At 42.0% G+C, this 20,535-nt stretch overlaps 1 protein-coding gene across 2 annotated transcripts in view; it reads left to right on the forward strand.

Annotated features, from left to right (window-relative positions):
- The window catches only part of LOC111873416 (synaptotagmin-4), a 229,807-nt gene that overhangs the window by 205,361 nt on the left and 3,911 nt on the right, over positions 1 to 20,535 (forward strand). For both annotated transcript variants that reach the window (XM_023868118.2, XM_033755085.1), the window contains 3 exons: positions 4,054 to 4,270; positions 11,993 to 12,148; positions 16,814 to 16,937. In XM_023868118.2, the coding sequence (XP_023723886.1) occupies positions 4,054 to 4,270; positions 11,993 to 12,148; positions 16,814 to 16,937 (497 nt within the window). The remainder of the gene's footprint in view (positions 1 to 4,053; positions 4,271 to 11,992; positions 12,149 to 16,813; positions 16,938 to 20,535) is intronic.

Here is a 20,535-nt window from a genome sequence, read left to right on the forward strand (position 1 = left end):
CCCACAACCGATTATGCAGCAGACTTAGTGGATCATCTGCACGACATCCACAATTATGCCCGGCAACACCTGAAGCTTGCCAGTGACCGGATGAAAACTCGGTACGATAAACTGGCCAACTCCGCAGGTTACGACGAAGGCGACAGAGTCTGGCTCTATCGCCCAACCCGCAGAAAAGGGAAATCGCCGAAACTACAAGCATCATGGGAAGGTCCTTACAAAGTAGTGACCCGGATAAATGACGTGGTTTACCGAATCCAGAAGACCCCTAGGTCGAGGATGTTAGTTGTGCACCTCGACCGGCTTGCGCCTTATCATGGAGCTGCTCGAGACGAGCAACCATAAAACGGGGAAGATGAGGCGGTTGGAGAACAGAGCAACGGGGAGAAGAGAAACAGTAGGAGGACACAAAGAAGATGCTGCAAGAACAGCCACCGAGGAAAAGGAACGGGGATGCACCGTTAGGCTATTCGGGACGAACAGCCTTAAGNCAATATAATATTGTGACATGTTGACCCCTACCTCCCCAGCCGTACGTGGCGGTAACGTAACGCTCGCATTACTACGGTAATAGGCGAGTTCCCGCCCCGCCACTCCCCTCCGCGGTGACGTCACCTAGGGATATCGCGGTCGCTAGGCAACGCAAGTCAACAGCGGTGACGTTACGATAGTAACAGCGGCCGTTTTCCGTATGGTCCGATCGAGGCTACATGGGGCGCAGCGAAGGCTATTCACAGCCAGTTGTACTGAGTTGTACTGTAACAGTCGCCGAGTCGAGTTGTACTGAGTCAGTCAGTGAGTCCTGGAGCTACCGCCGAGTTAGCCAGCAACTAGTCAGTTGTATTCTGGCATTTGGAGTGTACTAATTGTGTTACTGCAGATAGCAGTAACCGTAAATCTGTAATTTGGGTGATTGTAAGTGCGAATGTGAAATAAAATTCACTACATCGAATACATCGAGAATTTATTTGTCGCGATATACGCCCGATACGCGACAATATTAAGAGATCGCTGGTATGATATCGTTCTGAACGTACATGCCCCAAAAGAAGATAAAATTGATGATATAAAGGAAGGTTCTGCGAAGAACTAGAACATGTATTTGCTGAATTCCCAAAGTACCATATGACAATTTTGTTAGGAGATTTCAGTGCCAAAATAGGTGGGGAAGACATTTTCAAACCAACGATTGGGAATGAGAATTTGCACGAAATTAGTAATGGTAATGGAGTTAGAGTAGTAAACTTTGCCACATCAAAAAATCTTATGGTCAGAAGTACAATGTTCCCACATTGTAATATTCATAAATGTACGTCGTAATTGGACATACCTTGATGGGAAGACACGCACTCAAATTGACCATATTTTGTTATATAAGATGCGGCATTCAATTATACTTGATGTCAGATCATTCAGGGGAGCAGGTTTCGATACTGACCACTACCTGGTGGTGGCGAAAATTAGGGAAAGACTGGCAGTGAGTAAGAAAACAACGCACATAGTTCATATGGAAAGGTTGTATCTCAAGTTATTAAACGAGGCAGAGGGTAAAGAGCAGTATCGTTTTGAAATTTCAAATATGTAGGTTCGCAGTTTTGGAGAACTTAGACACTCAGGCCGATATTAATAGAGCTTGAGGGACTATGAGAGGGAATATAAAAATGTTTGCCAAAGAGAGTCTAGGTCACTATGAACAGAAGAAGCATAAGCCATGGTTCAATGAAGGATGCTCAGAATTATTAGACCAAAGGAAACAAGCCAAACTGCAGTGGTTACAGGAACCAAGCAAAAGAAATGGGGATACTCTGAACAACATAAGATGTGGCACCAGCCAGCATTTCAGGAATAAAAAGAGGGAATAACTGAAAGACAAATTTGATGAGCTTGCAACGAAGAGTAAGAACAAGAATATTAAAAACCTGTATAGAGTTGTGGGATGTCGAATCCGGTGGCGCCGAGAGACAACCACATAAAACTATGACAATGTTTATTGCTGTTAAAATGGATATTACAGACGACCAGAAAAGCCGAGCGTGTCGTGCCAGATTGAATAATTGTGAAAAATCCCTTCATATCCGGCTAGCCCGAGCTACTGACGGCGTTCTTCCTACCAGTATCCCGGTGTTCTCAGCTGCAGACCGATGATTGCGAGGCGGCTGGCTGGCCCGATGAGCGCAGGTGATCGTTGACGGAGTCGGCTGCTTCTAGACCCGCTGTTGCACTGTTGTCTTCCTGAACGCGTAGTTGTGACTGATGTGATTGATGCGATCGTCAAGTCAAAATCACATTGCGACTGACGGTCAGTCAGTCTCTCTGTCTTGGTGTAGATCCCCGAATGGGGCTCATGACCAGATGATTGTTCTTTGAAAGCTACTGTTCTGTCCATGTGTGGCGCCCTCTCTAACGAGAGGTCAGGTCTTTCATTTGTCAGTCATAGACGGTAGTAGTAAGTCGTTTTCAGTAGTGGGTCTAGTAATTATCGGGGGATATCACTGCTATCAACTTCATTCAAAATTTTATCCACTATTCTTCTCTCAAGCTTAAGTCCATACAGAGATGAAATTATTGGGGAACATCAGTGTGGGTTTCGAAGTAACAGATCAACTACAGATCAGATATTTTGCATTCGTCAGATAATGGAAAAAGAATGGGAGTGCAATGAGAAAGTACATCAGCTATTCGTAGATTTCAGGACAGTATATGATCAGTTTGTAAGGGAAGTACTGTACAATATTCTCATAGAGTTTGGAGTGGGTGTAGTAATTATCGTAGAATATCACTGCTGTCAACTTCACACAAAATTTTATCATGCCATAAAGATAGATAATAGATGTTTTGAAATTGTGGCACAGTTCAGATATTTGGGAACGACAGTAAGAAATCTAAACCTGATTCAGGAGGAAACTAAGAGGAGGTTGAACTCGGGTAATGCTTGCTATCTTTCAGTCCGGAATCTTTTGTATGCTGGTCTGCTGTTTAAAAACATAAAAGTTAGAATATACAAATCTATAATTTTGCCTGTGGTTCTACGAGTGTATGGGTATGAAACTTGTTCTCTGACATTAAGGAAGGAACATAGTTTGAGGAACTTCATAACTTGTACGCTTCTCGAATTTAAATTAGAATGATCAAGTCAAGGAGGACGAGATGGGCAGGGAATGTAGCACGAATGGGGAAAGAAGGAATGCATATAGGATATTAGTGGGGAATGCCGGAAGGAAGGAAGGAGACCACGGTGAAGTCCAAGACGTAGGTGGGTTGACAATATTAAAATGGATTTTAGAGAGATAGAATGAGATGATATTCATTGGATTTATCTGGCTCAGGATATGGACCAGTGGAGGGCTCTTGTGAACATGATAATGAACCTTCAGGTTCTTTAAAATGCTGTGAAATTTTTGAGTACCTGCACAATTGGCAGCTTCTCAAGAAGGGCCCAGCTCCATGAGTGAGCGAGTGAGTGAGAAGAACTAATGGTATTTTAATGAGTAAGACAATTGGGCTGTAGTAGGAATTACATGCTGATTGCACAAGAAATCAGAACAGTGGTATAATGTGTCTGAAAGCAGAGACTTCGAAATTAAGAGAGACTAGCAAGTGATTTGAAAAAGAATATGTCCTGTACTGGGGGTAGGAGGATGCTGAATACTACAATAATATTTGGAATTAAAATTGTGGAAAGAAAAATTTGTATGTGGTGACTGGTTGAATATAAATAAGAATTAGCATGTAAGAAAATAATAAACTGGGCAAATGTGGAGTTAAAAATAACTGGGAAACAAATACTTAAATTGTGTATGAGTGGGAATAAGTTAGTAAGGAACCGTCCTCCTTTACAGTCAGGAGGGAATTGAAATATAACATCAGAACCTGATTGAAGAGAAGAGTAAATGTGGTAACGAAAATAGTAATAGTAGTAGTAAAAAGAAGAGCAGACCCAGTGAAAATAGGCACATATATTAAAAACTAGTAAGCCGTAATGACCCACTTATATGTGACACAGATCCTTGCAATGTAATGAAATAAACCAAATAACTGGTAAATTTGTTATAGGTACAAGAACGAAAAGAATGCACTAGTAGTGAGTGTGGTGAAATGTCGTGATCTACCAGCCAAGGACCCAAACTTGGGTAGCAGCGATCCATATGTGAAGCTCCAGCTCTTACCTGACAAGCAGCACAAAGTGAAGACCCGTGTGCTACGCAAGACATGCAACCCTGTATATGATGAAGACTTCACTTTCTATGGTATCAACTTCAACCAGCTGCAGGCATGTATATATTTAATGGACTTAGAAGCTGGTACTGAATACTGAGGATGGAGAGTTATCAGGGGGTCAAGAAGTGCTGACTCTGTTCACAAGTTAGAAAAAATTATGCTTTCCAGACACTTTTCCAGAAGAGTAGCCATGGCTATCCACACCGCTGTAACTGCATTTTGCTGTAAAACCTTTCTGGGCATCTCAACGTTTAACACATCGATTGTGTTAACAAAGACCCTCATACACATGCTAGTTATAAATATAAAAATATACCGGAAGAAAATATTAATAAATGAATTAAAAAAAAATCTGTTTCTCAACTTCAGCTTAAGGCCGCGCCATAGCTCAAGCGGTTTCTTTTTGCTAGTGAGGTGGGACTACGTCCCTTGTACTGCGACCACTTCTGGCCTTTTGTACCAGCCCCAGATGATAGGTGAGGTTGATTGTGGAGTAATAGGTGGAATGGAGATTGGCAGGGGAAACCGAAGTACTCGGAGAAAACCCGCCCCAGCGCCACTTTGTCCACCACAAATCTCACTTGACCGAACCCGGGCCGCCGCGGTGGGAAGCCGGCCCGTGTGTGATCCCAGGTCTGGTCAAGTGGGATTGTGGTGGACAAAGTGGCGCTGGGGCGGGTTTACTTCGAGTATTTCCATTTCCCCTGCCAATCTTGATCCCACCAAATTCTTCATCATCATAATCACCCGGGGCAGGTACAATAGGGCAATCAGTGGCCGCCGTGCCGAATGAACCCAGCTGGTCTCCACCCCCCACTAAGCGAATTAATTAAATTAAAACTTCAGCTTCCACTCTTCTCAGATGAGCAGGCAGGTGGATATCTTTAGCCCTGTGGATTATTTCCATAAGAGAAATTTGAAAATGCAAATCAGTTCCCCTCAAAATTGTCATCACTCGCAAAATTGTTATTTATTTATTGTTGTTGTTATCATCATCATCATCATCCACATTCATCATCATCATTTATGAATCCTACTGGTAACGCAGTATCTTTTTAGAACATATTGTGACATGAGGACCCGTTACTAGGCGATGACCGCGAAATAAGCAGCTATACAACAGCCGTTTCTAAGGCACTAACGCAACCTTTGCACTACAACAGAGGAGCGGTGTTTTCTAAACGGTCCGTCCTGAAATGTTATAAGTAAAGGAATTTAGTGGAGAGAGTGAGTCAGTCGAGAGAGAGTTTGCAAACAGTGAGTCAGTGGGTTGGTGAACTAGTGCGTTACTTAGATAACCGCTGGGGCTCAGTCTTGTGAGCTGTTGCTGTGAGAAGCTTGTAGCTGAGGCCGGGGACAGTTCGGGAACCTAGAGGAAGGGTAGGTTCGCCGTTGGAAGTCACTATCAAGCAATGGATGATGAAGACTGTAACAGACTGAGAAGATCTATTGTGTCCTGTAGTGATGTGTCAAGTATGTAGAACAGCGAGAGCAAATTCCTTACTTGTAGTTAGGAGTTGTGAGATTTCAATAAATCCAATTACCAATCAAAACCCCGACTGTAGTCGTTCATACATGTGAAAACTTGGGTAAGAAGTAGGATTTGATTGATCAGCTAGTTGGGGTTGACATTGCAGTAGATACTCGTATTGCCATACTATGGAGACGGAACAAATAATAGCACACCTGCTGGCCGAAATAAGAACCAACGAAGCCACGGTGGGCGCTAACTAAAGGAAATTAAAGAAGGAAATTTAAGGAAATTAAATTACTGCAGGGATGGAAAGCCAAGGTAGAGGCGAATAACGAGCATTTTGAGTCCTTCGAGGTATTCTTCTATCCCGGATTTATATCTACCTAGCCAGGTAAGTGGCCATTCAAGAAGAAGTGAAAGCCAAGAAGAACAAAAATCAAGAAAAGTTGGAGGCAACGGTGGGGAGTGGCGAAGAGGAAATGAGGGCCACAATAAGCTCCATCCGGGCCGAGGTGGAAGATTCCATGAATCATCAGGTAGAAGACGTTCCGGTGTCCCACGACCACAGGATCCAGGAAACTCAAGCTGAGGTGGGGACAAAGAAGACCGTAGTAGATACTGCGAAGTTAGAACTCAATGCCAAGTCAGGGACGATTCCCTCGAGGGACTCAAAATTTTTAGGCCAAAGTTCAAAGCACAATTGGAGTTCTCTTGAAGTGAAAAATGGCCTGGTAGAACCAAGCCCGGAGGCCCACGCACCTGAAGGACTCTATATAGCCAGGACTGTGGCCTGAGACCGCCCGGGGGTACCCATGATGGTCCTGATGGCTACCCGTCGCGAACAGAAGCTCACAGAAGATGCCCCCTGGCACACTATGAGTCAGTCAAGCTGGTGACCCAGCCCAATGTTGAAAAACCACAGGTCAAAGGCAGTACAATGAAGTTTCAGGATGCGATGGCAGCAGTGAGGCCAGATTTGAGTGACGTGGAATCCAAAGATTTGGAAGAACACCTTACTGAGTACGCAGACATATTTGCTATGAAGAGCGATAACTACGGACGGACCGACAGAATGTACCACAGTATAAATACGGGAGAGGCCCGACCGATTTGCCAACACTCTGAGGAGGCTTTCCCTACCAAAACAGGCCGAAATAGACGAGATCCTTAAAGACATACAAGGACGTGGGCTAATCGGAAGATTGAGACAGCCACCGGTCATCCCCCGTCATTCCGTCCTGAAGAAGAATGGGGACCTGCGCATCTGCATAAACTATAGGAAACTGAACAGTGTCACTGTTTCCCACTGCCCAGGATTGACAACATTTTGAATTCGTTGGCTGGAGCCAAATAGTTCTCCACTCTTGACCAGAAGAGTGTTTATTGGCAAATTGATCTGCATCCGGACGATAAGGAGAAGACTGCTTTCTCGAAGGGTCATGGGCTATGGCAGTTCACAGTCATGCCCTTTGACTTCTGCAACGCTGCAGAGACGTTAGAGCGGCTAATGGAGACAGTTGTAAGAGGCCTCACTTACGAGTCATATCTTGTGTACTTGGGCGACATGTTCGTGATTGGATGCATGTTTCGAGAGCACCTGATCAACCTGTGGAAAGCGTTCCAGCGGTTCCGAGTAGCCCGCCTGAAACTCAATCTGGAGAAATGCCACATATTTCAGAAAGAAATACCATACCTCGGGTATATTGTGTCACCTGAGGGGTTAACCGCCGAGCTCTAGAAGCTGAAAGCCATACAGGAATGACTCACCTTGAAGAATAAACACGAAATTAGAAGCTTCCTGGCTTTATGCACTTATTACACTTATTTCTGGTTTCGCCAACATTGCAAACCCACTAAAGAAATTCAAGAAGTAGAAGGAGCTAGGCTTCCAGTGTACTCTAGAAGTCGGGTCGTCATCCGAACACTAAAGGAAGCCCTCTGTACTGCCCCTATTCTTGCTTACCTGCAGCCAAGGAGAGGTTAGTCGTTGACGCAGATGCGTCTAATGTGGAGGTTGGAGGAATGCTGTCACAAGTAGAGGATGAACAGAAGTGAGTAATAGCCTATTACAGTAAAATGCTGAGCAAAGCCGCAATATTATTGCGTCACCCGACGGTAAATACTTACATTCGTGAGGACATTAGAACATTTCCTTTAGTACATCTACTGACAACAATTCCACATGTGCACTGACCACTCCACATTAACCCGGCACATGAGTTTTAAGAACCTGGAGGAAAAACCCGCCCAATGGATTCAGCGCCTCCAAAAGATCTTCAATTCTGAGCACCGTCAAAGCCGAAAAAACAACAATGCCGATGCCCTTTCCTGACGACCCCGCCGAGAAGAAAGTACTCAAGAGTCACCAAGTAGAGGCGAGGGCAGAAGTCAAGCAATATGAACTGTTGCGGCTGTAGCTGCAACCAGCTGGGATTCAGTCGCTGTGACGAGGGAACAACTGAACGACCAGAGCATAGGGCCCGTTTTGGGGGAATGAAAGACCGGATAGCCCCCAGAATGGAAAAACATCGTTGACCACAGCCCCATGTACTAAAGCCCCTGGATCAAATGGATATACCTTGCCGTGAGAAATGGCATACTAAAGTTCGACTGTGAATCCGCCTACGCACAGTCAAAAACAGCCCAGATAATTCTCACTCGGAGAAGACTGAAGGACGTGCCAACCATACTATATGATGGACAGTCAGGAGGTCACTTGGGTGTGAACAAGATCCTGGATATATTCCGGCAGAAGTACAGTTTGTGTACGGAAGTGTAGTTTGACTCCAGGCAAGGAATTGTATTGATAAATAATGCCGGCAGTGCGACACCTGTGCAACTAGCTGCCAACTTCTTCTGCCGCTATGGAGAATCGCGGGAACTACACGGTTACCAAGGCCATAACTTCAGTCTCCGTCTATAGAGGAGGTTTTGTAAAACCTGGGAAGAAGCAAGACTCGCACCATACTCCTGCACACGCAATAGGAAAGCATGGTCAAGCGCTACCTTAAACGGCCAAAGAGAACCTATGAAAAGACGTCACATCGCACCAGAGGGATTGGGACGCAAGATCCAGCTTCCTTCTTGCATCCACTTACAACACTACGGGCTTTATGCTGGATAGGCTAGTGTTCAGAAGAGAACTCCGACTGCTTTGCGACCTGCTCTTTGAGGCACCCTCCAGACGAGGAACAATCAAGCTGCTAATGTAATGGATCATCTACACGAAATACACAGTTATGGCCGCCAACACCTGAAGCTGGCCAACGACCAGACGAAAACTCGTTATGATAGACTGGCCAACTGCGCGAGCTACAACGAGGGCGACAGCGTGTGGCTCTATCGACCCACCCACATGAAACGAAAGACATTCAAGTTTCTCAGTCCTCTTGGGGGGGGTCAATACAGGGTAGTCATGCGGGTAAACGTTGTGGTTTACAGGAGCCAGTGGCACACCATATCTAGGATGATAGAGGTAAACACGGACAGGCTCGCACCTTATGTGGGAACCGCTCGGTACGAAGGGAGCAGCGGGAACAGTTGTAGAATTATCACCGTGAGAACCGAACAACGGGAAGAGAAGACAAGGCCAATCACAAATGTCACAAACTCAGCCCTCAGAAAAAAAAAAAAAGATGGTAAGCCTGTAGGCTATTTGGGATGAATAGCCTTAAGGAGGGCACAATGTAGCATGTAGACACGTTGCTAGTCAATGACCGTGAAATTAGNGATGTCACAAACTCAGCCCTCAGAAAAAAAAAGAAAAGTTGGTAAGCCTGTAGGCTATTTGGGATGAATAGCCTTAAGGAGGGCGCAATGTAGCATGTAGACACGTTGCTAGTCAATGACCGTGAAATTAGCAACTGTACAACAGCCGTATCTAAGTAACAGCTACTCCAACAGACATGAAGGCAACAATTCCACGGCTACAGTTGAATTGCAACAGAGGAGCGGTGTTTTATATGCTGTTCGTGCCGAGATGATATAAGCAGGACAAGTTAGTGGAGAGAGTGAGTCAGTCAAGAGAGAGTCTGCATGCAGTCACTCTTTTTCTTGGTGATTTCATGAGTTAGATAACCACTGGGGTTCAATTTTTATGAGCTGCTGCTGTGAGAAGCTATTAACTGAGACTGGGGACAGTTCGGGAACCTGGAGGAAAGGGAAAGTTCGCTGTTGGGAACACTACCAAGGAATGGCTACTGAAGACTGTAACAGACTGATAGCGTTTTGTGAACTGTGTAGAACGGTGAGAGCATAGTCCTTACTTGTAGTTATGAGTTGTAAAACTTTAATAAATCCAGTTACCAATCAAATCTGTCTGTAGTCACTGATACATGTGACAGTATTTAATTTGGTATGGGTGTTGTTTGGAAATCATTGTAATGGAAGGGTTCAGGATATAATTATTTATAATTCATGAAAGCATATCTTCTGTCCTTCCTTCTTTCATTCTCTATATGAGTTATGGAATATTTTGTTTTGAAACTAAAGTTCTAGACATCTCTAACAGACTGCAACTGAAACTATCTAGAAAAAGTGCTGACATTTTCTTTTGTCTTTCCCATTTCTCCAGTCTGGCAAAATGAAACGTTGTGAATATGGGGAATGGTAGTCCCATGTCATCGAATGGTATAGGCACTGACTGCTACCTCTGATGTGGACTTTTGCACCCTTGCAACAGCAATAAATTGTAGGTAGATCTGGAGCCCATAATGGGAAGCAGTCTATGAAATATGTATATAATTCTTAAATGATTATGTGGCGTAACCAACGTGCATGAGTACTTGCACAATCAGTGCCATTAACATACATGTTAACTAAATACTTCTGTTCTCCAATCCACTTTCACTGTTAATGGTTCATGACCACCAATATTTATGACAGTGACGTGTTTTCTCCCGATGGTATAAAACTTTCAGAGCTACGTAATTGGTTTCTTAGAAACTAAATGTTCTCACTTAAAAGTTATTTGGGGAAAATTGTCCTTATGCTTAAATAATTAGGCATCACACCATGAAGACCTGTAGGGGAATAGAAGCATAGCTCCACTATTCTTGATTTCAGTGAGTGTAGTAATTCTGTAAAGTCCAAAAATAGTTCAAGGGAATTGGCTGATCATGCTATGTGTCATACATGCTGATAAGTAATGTGATATGATGCCCAAAATTCAGAATTTTTGGGTTGGAAAACTATAACAGAGGCGTCCATTTCTAGGCAACATCAGGCACCCGTGGCTTTCAAAATTCCTTATGTGTGTGATTACATAACTAAATTATGCAAGATGGACGGATGGATGGAACCTGAAAGCAAGAATGACTGTGCTGGTGAAGGCCAAAAGCAATTTACCTGACATGATGGAACAAAATATTTCCCATTATCAGAGTGCAAAGCCAAGCAACATACCTGTGATGACAGACCAAATAAGCAAGAGTGACAACACAGATACAAAATGATGGTGCATACTTGTATACTCTGCAGAATTTGAAAAGAAGAAGATTCATTGTGCAAGAAATACAATTACCAATCTGATCCATATATATGTGATCATTATCACATGCCAATATTGTCACATTATCATTCTTAAAAATGAATATTAACTTAAAGATGGAAGAAAGTTGATGTTGTTTGTACAATATCTTCCATCTTTTTTTCAGTGGTGCCAACATCAACTTTGAGGTGAAATTGGATTGTTTTTAATTTTCCCTCATATAGATTTTGGTTAATAATGGATCTACTCCCATTGTAAATACTCTATAAGGAATGTCTTGGAATATGAGTAAGTTCAAAACTCATAAGCTTTTGCAACACTGGCTCTGCCAGTGACCCAACAGAGGCATTTCTGTGCTGCAATAATGATGTAAGTTTAAGAGAATTTCCATTAAATTTGTTCACACTGTGGTCTTCTGGGTTGTGACGCACTGCAAACTTATAAGTGGATATCACTATTTCAGGGGAACCTGCTGCCTTTATTTTCAGGGTGCATTTGTGATTAGGCTATATAAGGAGGTTGTAAGAAAGGTTGTTGCCTAGATCTAGGGAGTGAAGAGAGGGGATTACATCTGGTTGGGGAAGTAGGAATGATAACATGGTGGATTTAAACAACCACATCCTGTGTGACTGCATTGAAAATCCAATCAGCTTCTGATTCTGCATACATGAACCCGGAAGTTTAAGTTAGCATGTTCCTAAGAAACATCATTATCCATGTACAAGACTGTTAGATGGCAGATGACCACAGTTGGGAAGATCACTTCCCTATAATGTCCGAATTTATTTTGAATTCCTTGTTTGTCTGTACAGAGTATCACGTTGCACTTTGTGGTTCTGAGTTTTGATCGCTACTCCCGAGATGACATCATTGGGGAAGTGTTCTGCTGTTTGGGTACTGTTGATCTTTCACAGGCTGAAAACCAGAACCTAACTCTTTGTCGTGAGATACATCCTAGGAGCCTCAAGGTAACCAGCGTACCACTTCCAAATTACTTTCTGTTGAAGACCTGTATTAATACTGTTATTGCTAATGACAGCAGCCAGCCAAAAGTGATATTCCTTTACCAAGACCAAAGACGGTGTGCATCAATTTAATCCTGTTGTTGAAATATTAATTTTTCCTCCAGTGTTATACCACCCAATTGCCACAAAACCTTCATACTTATAGATCAGAATACAACTACAAGAAATCAAAATATTTATCTACACAGGTTCTTTTTACAAGCATGGACTAAGGTGGTAAATTTGGACACCCTTTCCATAAGATTCCACTGACTCATACCTCAAAAGTTTGCTTCATGGCTGTGCAGTCTAGGAAAAACATAATTCAAAATATTCTTTTTTTCAAAGTTCAGAGTATTTCTGTTACAGATTTATAACCAAGGATTTTTGTCCATGAAATGGGCCCTGAAATGTTCAACATTGCATTTGTTAAATACTGGAAAAACTTTTGCCAGTGCTAATCAAGCAGACATAAAAATATCCATGTTTCCTTACCTTACCATAAAGGCATGTATATCTAAATGTATAAAGTCTTTATGTATGTTTCCACACCTGACCAGTTGGATGAGGTTAGTAGAAATTGACAGCATTTAAAGGCTGTACTATGAGAGCTGCTTACAAGGGATATAAGTGGAGAATAACTACAGAGAACACATGAAACTGTACAACTCAGCAAGGTCATTCACGTCAGTGTCTGTGGAGATTAGTTCTCCACATGAAAATGAAATATAATTTTTCAGATACACCACTGGATTTACCATTTTACCTCACTGCTATATGCAAAGAGGCATATGAGGCAGAATGTGGACAACTTTATGCTTTTGATTTTGCTGAAGCAGCAGCAAAGTTGCTGGAAAATCAATCAAACCAAGGTTGTATAGTTGAAGTAATGCAATGATTAAGCAAACTGCTGTGAGAAGTTAACACATTTGCTGATCCATGTAAACGAATGAATGAAATGAAATATATGAATAAATAAATAAAATATGTTGATACTTAATTAACATTTCAGATCTGCTAGAATGGCTAATGTTACACTGGCGTCACATAGCATGTATATAATAATTCTAAGCTAGTGTTTGTAATAACGTTTATTTTTATGTTTGCTTTTGTTTGTTTGTTTGCTTGCTTTTTGTTTGTCTGTATGTCTGTCACTCTGTTGATTCCATAGAAACCAGAATAATCTCGTAAAATTATGGCAGCAATAAACAACAAAGTGTCACTTGTATTACAATGTTATCATTTGATATTACAGTGCTGACCTTTGCAGAGAAGAGGCAGCTCTATAATGTAATTATCATGCTTATTCTATTAAGTTGTCTTCCCAGAAGTTTCCAAGTTCATATTGTGCGTATTAAGTTAGATTGTGATTTCAGTCTGTCCCTCAAGGAATATGATATCTTAAAGTGGATCAGTGAAAGGATTAACTGTGGGAACATTTTATTTGTAGTACTTGGGAGATGAATCCCAGCACATGAGCCATAGTCAAACCCTGAAATTTCCTTAAACTTCATTTCTTCACAGAAGTATGGGCTGTGATAACGCAGTGAATAAAATTATGGACTAGAGACTGCATCACCAGCATTTTGTTCTTGGGAAGGGCAGTTTTGATTTTTCTCTTCACTGTCACGTACAAATAGTTCTGCTCCTCATTCAGTCTTACGTCCAGTGGGGCCATTCTTGCTGGTATCATTTACAGACACAGTGGTATTGCAGAACTCTGATATTATATTTGGCAAATTAAATGCAGTGAGAATTAGGTATTTGTTAAAATTATGCTCAGAAATATCACTGAAGTTCATAAGAAAATATTAATTTAGAGATCCTGGTATCCTCATCATGTAGGTGATTGTTTGAAGAAACTTAGATGTCATGAGGTGGATTTCAGGTTCTCATAGTGGTAACTATGAGGAGTGCAGTCTTTTCAGGGTTGTAATGGTGTGCACTTTGGAAAAAATAATCTACTCCTCCAAAACATTGGGCTCTTTCTGAACTGCACATCATGACAAGACAGAAGACCATATTCTTCTTAGATGTCTGGATCACTTTGTATTTCTTCTGTTTATGTATTTCAAAACCGTTTCTATAAATGCAGTTTATATTCTGTAAAACATTTACTAATAAATATAGGCTTTACTATAAGGTGGAACCTGCATTTAAGATTCACAAATTTGACGTTTTTCCATAAGTAATGTTCAACTTCAGTGATCTGAAGTAAAAAATATCAATATTAAATTTCCTTTATTTAAGATTTTCCCCGGTTTAGTGTTCAGATGTTCCCAAAGGACTTCTGAATGAGGGTTTTACTGTATGTTAAACTGATGATTCCAAATTGTAAAAATATTATATTGTATAGCCTATAAACTCTTTCTTATTCCCAATGATGAAAATAATTAACATAAATTAATACTGTTATATTAGAATATTTTTTTTATGCTGAATCATGAAAAGTATTCTTTTCCAAAATCTTTAGGGTATCATAAATTCTCAGTTTTGTCATAATTTTTCAAGTCCTAATGGTAGAGGTTTCTGAACTACAAAGTGTCAAAATTTCTCTGAATTTATTGTTTTTAATATCATTGTGAACTTGTATTTATCCTGTTGTTCCCAGGTACTTTAATTTCTACATGTATTTTAGGTCTTTTCCAATTCTTTTTTTTCAATTTTTATGTACTTAGTACTTTCTATGTTGATTTATATGCCAATTTATTTATACATTTTCTAAAGAAATTGTGTGAAGGACCATATTTCATCAGAATTTAAAGTTAAATTATTTATTACTGTCATGGGAGCTGAGCAAGCAGTGAAGGAGTCACCTGGCCTCTGCACACCTTTCAAAACATTTATACCCTAGACCCTCTTCTTCTGGGCCTCTTCAGAGATGCAAAGGGTCATTTCCCTTGCATTGGCACCCAAGTTGTAACATATATAAAACCACAGCTGCAAAGCCTAGAGAGGACAGTCGTTGAGTCCAGCTGAGTGCAGGATAGTGAACATTTGAGGCCAGCACAGTGCTGACAAGCATCCAGTGCAGAGTGAAACAGACACGCATAAGCACATGCTTTGAATCATGTGTAAAGTGAAGGCAGAGGGAAGATGCCAGAAGAAGACAGTGGAATGACATTACAGTGAGGTAGTGAGTTTACAAAGAACTGATACCAAGACGATAAATGGTTATAAATGAGATAATAACTTCCCCCAAATAACAATAGATATTACTTTATATAGGAATGGAAACAATGAATGTAATAAACTTTTGATTTCCTTAAATGCTGAGGAATATCTTGAATTCTTTGAGCAAACAGAAAGTCTGGACCACCACATAATCTACTTGTTGGTCATTACAGAGTTACTTCCTCCACTATTTGGGGTACTAAGTAATTGTAATGAATATGACCATTGCTGGGCAACGGTTCGGTTATCATATTTTCGCTGCAACGAATAGACACAGAATTGATATACGTTGCCATGAAGGTACATCCTCATAGATCAATTCAGAACAAGGCGTGTTTGAAGGACAAGAGACAGACAACAGATATTTTCCATGGTTACTGCTAGGCTACATATGGAGCCGTGCAGAGAAGAATGATTGATTGATTCGTAAAGGAGTTGAATGATTCNCCATAGATCAATTCAGTACAAGGCGCGTTTGCAGGACAAGAGACAGACAACAGATATTTCCATGGTTACCGCTGGGCTACATATGGAGCCATGCAGAGAAGAATGATTGATTGATTCGTAAAGGAGTTGAATGATTCAGTCATAAGAGAGTTCAGTGTTCAGCTGTGGAGTGTTAACCAGCAGACAACCGAATCTGAAGAAGCAAATCAGAACCAAGTCAGTCACAGTGGAAGAGAAAACCCTCATAGTCCAGTGAGGAATGAGCAGGTCATTGACTGTGAGGTGGTATAATTTATTGTAATTGTAAGGAAGTGCCAGTAAATCCAATCATCCAATCCAGAGACCCTCAATTATTAGTCACGGAACCCCGAATATGGGACATTATAAACTCTGTGCTTTTAAGGAATGCTGCAACCCTCAAAAGTATTATTTATGGTCCTCATATATGTCAAAGAGGGATCTACAGGATAAACTTTCTTTTAATGGTAACCAATCCTAAACATGTCCAATTCATTATTGGAGTCCGTCGCAACACCACAACATAAGAGTTGTGTCAAGTTTTCAGCTAAGCATTCCTAATTAAAATATATATTAGTGTTGTGTTCAATAGTTTTAGCTTAGCGTTCATGTATTTATAAATGCTGCTTGCTTGACTAGCATTTATAATTTTCATTTCGTACATCCTGTTGTGTTATTATATACAATTCTTTATTGGAGTCCCTCGCAACACAACATAACGTTATGTTATTGTGTTGTGACAGGCTCCAATAAAGAATTGTATATAATAACACAACAGGAGGCACAAAATGAAAACTAAACATATTCCTTGTTTTTTCACAAATACCAAGAAATAAAGTAATTTTGATTCACCTGAAGAATAAAAGGAAGAAGACATGGAATTTGAAGCTTGAACTACCTAAGTGATTTCCATAATATTGTCTATTTTTTATAAATCACACATAATATAATAACAGTTTCATATAGTAGAAATCTATGTGATTATTACAGATCCGAGCACAGGGCCGTGGTGAACTTTTGGTATCATTGTGCTGGCAGCCTGCAGCAAACAGACTTACAGTAGTTGTACTCAAGGCTCGAAATCTGCCAAAAATGGATGTCACCGGATTAGCAGGTAAGGTTATGCAGCTCAGTATCTGTCACGTTTATACTATATTATACGGATTTTGTACCAGGGTTCATATCTCTTGACATTTGACAAGACCCAACAGGGAGTTGCGGCGGCTTCATCCACAGGTTCTGCATGCCTATGTGTAGCAGCAGCAGCAGCAGCGTTAGAAAACTGATATCAGAAGAAACAGAAATGGAACAGAACTGTTTTATAAGAGTAAGTGAATAAAACATGTGTGGCTACATCTCACATACTAATACGCAGTTTCGCCTGTCTAACAGACAGCACTCACTCCTAGTCAATATCACATTTCCACATGTTGCTGCCACCACTCCTTTTTATACAGCAATCGATGTCCAGCCCACCTGTAGACCATCACGTGTGCTAGTCAGTTGGTGCTCACAATCGCAACTGCAAGCTTAAGCTCCACCCTGAAAGCATGGTATAAAAGCGGAGCCCAGAGCTCGCAATCATCAGAACCCGAGGGACCCAAGAATAAAATCCCAGGTTGAAGTACCAACAAGGAACTTTTTTGCGCTCCTCAGGACAACGGAAATGGACGTCGCGGAGGAGACAACCGAGAAGGAAGAGCAGCAGCCATCTTGCAGCAGGTCAAGTAGGCCTCGTCCCATTGTCCTAACCTCTGCAACTAACCTGATACAGTTGCAGAGGAATATCAAAGGCATTGTTAATGGCAGTTTTGAGTTCCGCAACACCAGGAGTGGGACCAGAATTGTCACAAAAGAAATGGCGGACTTTTCATCCATAAAGAAATTCCTTGAGGATAGCAATCTTGCCTACTTTTCCTTCTACCCAAAAAAACCCATTAAAGCTGTCATCCGTCAACTCCCGCAAAATACTCCAGCGGAGGATATCTCTGACGGTCTGGTGAGTCTGGGTTTTGACGTTATTAACATCAAACAAATGACAACCAGTCGTCAGACGCCTCCGGAACGAGCAAGGACCATCAATCTTCCACTGTTCCTAGTGACCCTCCCAAGGAGGAAAAGTCCCAAGAGCTCTTCCGGTTAACCAACCTCTGCCACATTGCCATCAGGGTAGAGGCCTACAAAGCGCAAAACGGGCTTACACAGTGTTACAACTGTCAACAGTTTGGCCACATTTGGGCTAACTGCAAACAGCCCCCCACGTTGTTTGTGGTGCGGAGGTGGCCACTTACACAAGGAGTGCCCAGAAAAGGAGAACTCTGCCTCCACCCCAGTATGCTGCAACTGCCGATTGGAAGAGGGAGAAAAGCCACATCCCGCCAATTATCGGGGTTTCAAACATGCCAAGGAGGAGCAACAAAAAAGGAAGGCTCACAGAACGTCCAAAACTACCACAGGGAGGGTGTTCTCTTCAACAACCGTCACTACAGGTGTCTCCTTCGCTGCGGCACTCCGAGGCAGTACAGCAGAGCAGTAACAGCGCCCTCAGGAAAGCAATGTTCTGGTGGCTACACCCACAACAAGGAAGCAGGTTGTACCGGCCACTGCACTGCAGAAAGAAACAGGTCAGTCAGTTCAGGCTACTCATATAAACGGTCAAACTCTCGACAATATGTTGAGAGTAGTGACTGTAGTGCAGCAGATTATGACAGAGGTCAGTGGTGCAGTGTCTGAGGAGGACAAAATAATGGCCATAACTAAAATTGTTCTAAGCTTTATGAAACAAAATGGCCACCGGAGTTCATAGGCCCCTCAATGCAAACGGCATTGGGAGGCAGCACTATGAGCTCAGTAAACAGCTGCAAGACCTACATGTAGATGTGGAACTGTTTTCAGAGATACATCTAAAACCTCATGAGAGGTTCTTTATTCCAAATTAACAGTTTTATAGAATCGACCGCCACTCGGGCAGAAAGAGCGGAACTGCCGTTGCAGTAAGAAAAGGCATTCCCCATAACCATGTAGACCTACCACCCCTTGTTTCAGTAGAAGCGACAGGGGTCTGCATAGCAACTGGTAACAGCGAAGTACTGCTTGCAGCTGTTTATAAATCCCCAGGCAAATCCTGGAGTGATGCTGACATCAATGAGCTCTTAAGCTTTAGACGTAAGTCTATTTTGTCAGGTGATTTGAATGCCAAGCACCCATTTTGGAATAGCAGGGTTTCAAACCCCTCAGGCTTGAAACTCGTTGATTTATTTGATATGAGTGATTACGAAATTTCAGCACCACAGTGCCCCACTCATTATTCCCCTGCGGGAAATGGTGACGTGCTGGACATTGTGGTTCACAAAAATATCAGAGTGTCGGATGTCATCGTCTCTGACATTTTGGATTCAGATCACCTACCAATAGTATTCCACATACTGGATCACGTTAAGATTAGGAATCTTTCGGAACCTGTTGAGAAATTTACAGATTGGGAGCGGTTTCAAAGCCTCGCCTCTGAATTAATATCACCTAAACTAGAAATTAAGTCGGGGGTAGAAGCCGATAAAGCGGCACGCTACTTTGCATCCTCTATTGTTTCGGTATATAGGCTGCCGACAAGTAAAGTTACACTTTCGGACATAAACGATTTTCCTAGTCTAGATCCTTTGATAAAACATAAGCAGAGGCTACGAAAATTGTGGCAAGAAACCAGGGATCCAGCGTGTAAAACGGCAGTCAATTAGGTCACCAAATAAATCAGACGAATGTCTCGTAAAAAGGCACTTGAACGGTGGGGAACAAAAATAGGTTACACCACAGGGTATGTGGCCCATTGCGAAATCTCTCTTAAAGAGAGACGGACCAAGGGCACCAACTGCTATTCATGGTTCTTCTGGCCTTAAATTTCATCCTTCCGAAAAAGCCAACGCAACTGCCGACTGTCTGGAAATTCAGTTCACGCCGCACGATCTGTGCGACGATAACCATGAACGGCGGGTGGAGGCTAGAGTTCAATCTCTGCTGCAAACCGTAGACGAGACAACCCCCCTCAAAGGATCAGAGCATGTGACGTACAGAAATTAATAAAAATCCTGAAATATAGAAAGGCCTGCGGAATTGACGGCATCCCAAATGAATGCCCCAGGCACTTACCAAGGCGACCATTGGTTCATCTAACCCATTTATTCAATCATTGTTTTCGGCTTTCTCATTTTCGAACTACTTGGAAGGAAGCAAAAGTAATAACTGTACCCAAACGCGGTAAAGACCCGGAATTACCTCAAAATTTACGTCCGATCAGCCTCCTGTTCTCGACAGGAAAACTGTTAGAAAAAGTAATTTTTAAATTCCTCCAAAAACATTTTGAAGAAAGAGGCCTGCTCAACGCAAGTCAGTTTGCTTTTCGTGCACGTCACAGCACGACATTGCAATGTACGAGGCTGGCGGACCACGTGACCCTTAATTTCAACAACAAAATGTCTACGGCTGCGGTGTTCTTGGACATCGAAAAGCTTTTGATACCAAGTGGTACTCAGGATTGTTGTATAAGTTATCAAAATTGGAATTCTGGAACAGTTCAGCCAAACTTAATGGGTCCTTTCTTTCTCAACATGGATTCAGGGTTTCGGTTGAAGGCGAAATGTCAACGCCCAGGGAAATGCAAGCAGGGGTGCCACAAGATTCTGTCCTTTCCCCTACTCTTTTCAACTTGTATATTAATT

The sequence above is a fragment of the Cryptotermes secundus genome, unplaced genomic scaffold, assembly GCF_002891405.2.
Source record: "Cryptotermes secundus unplaced genomic scaffold, Csec_1.0 scaffold270, whole genome shotgun sequence".
NCBI lineage: Eukaryota > Metazoa > Arthropoda > Insecta > Blattodea > Kalotermitidae > Cryptotermes > Cryptotermes secundus.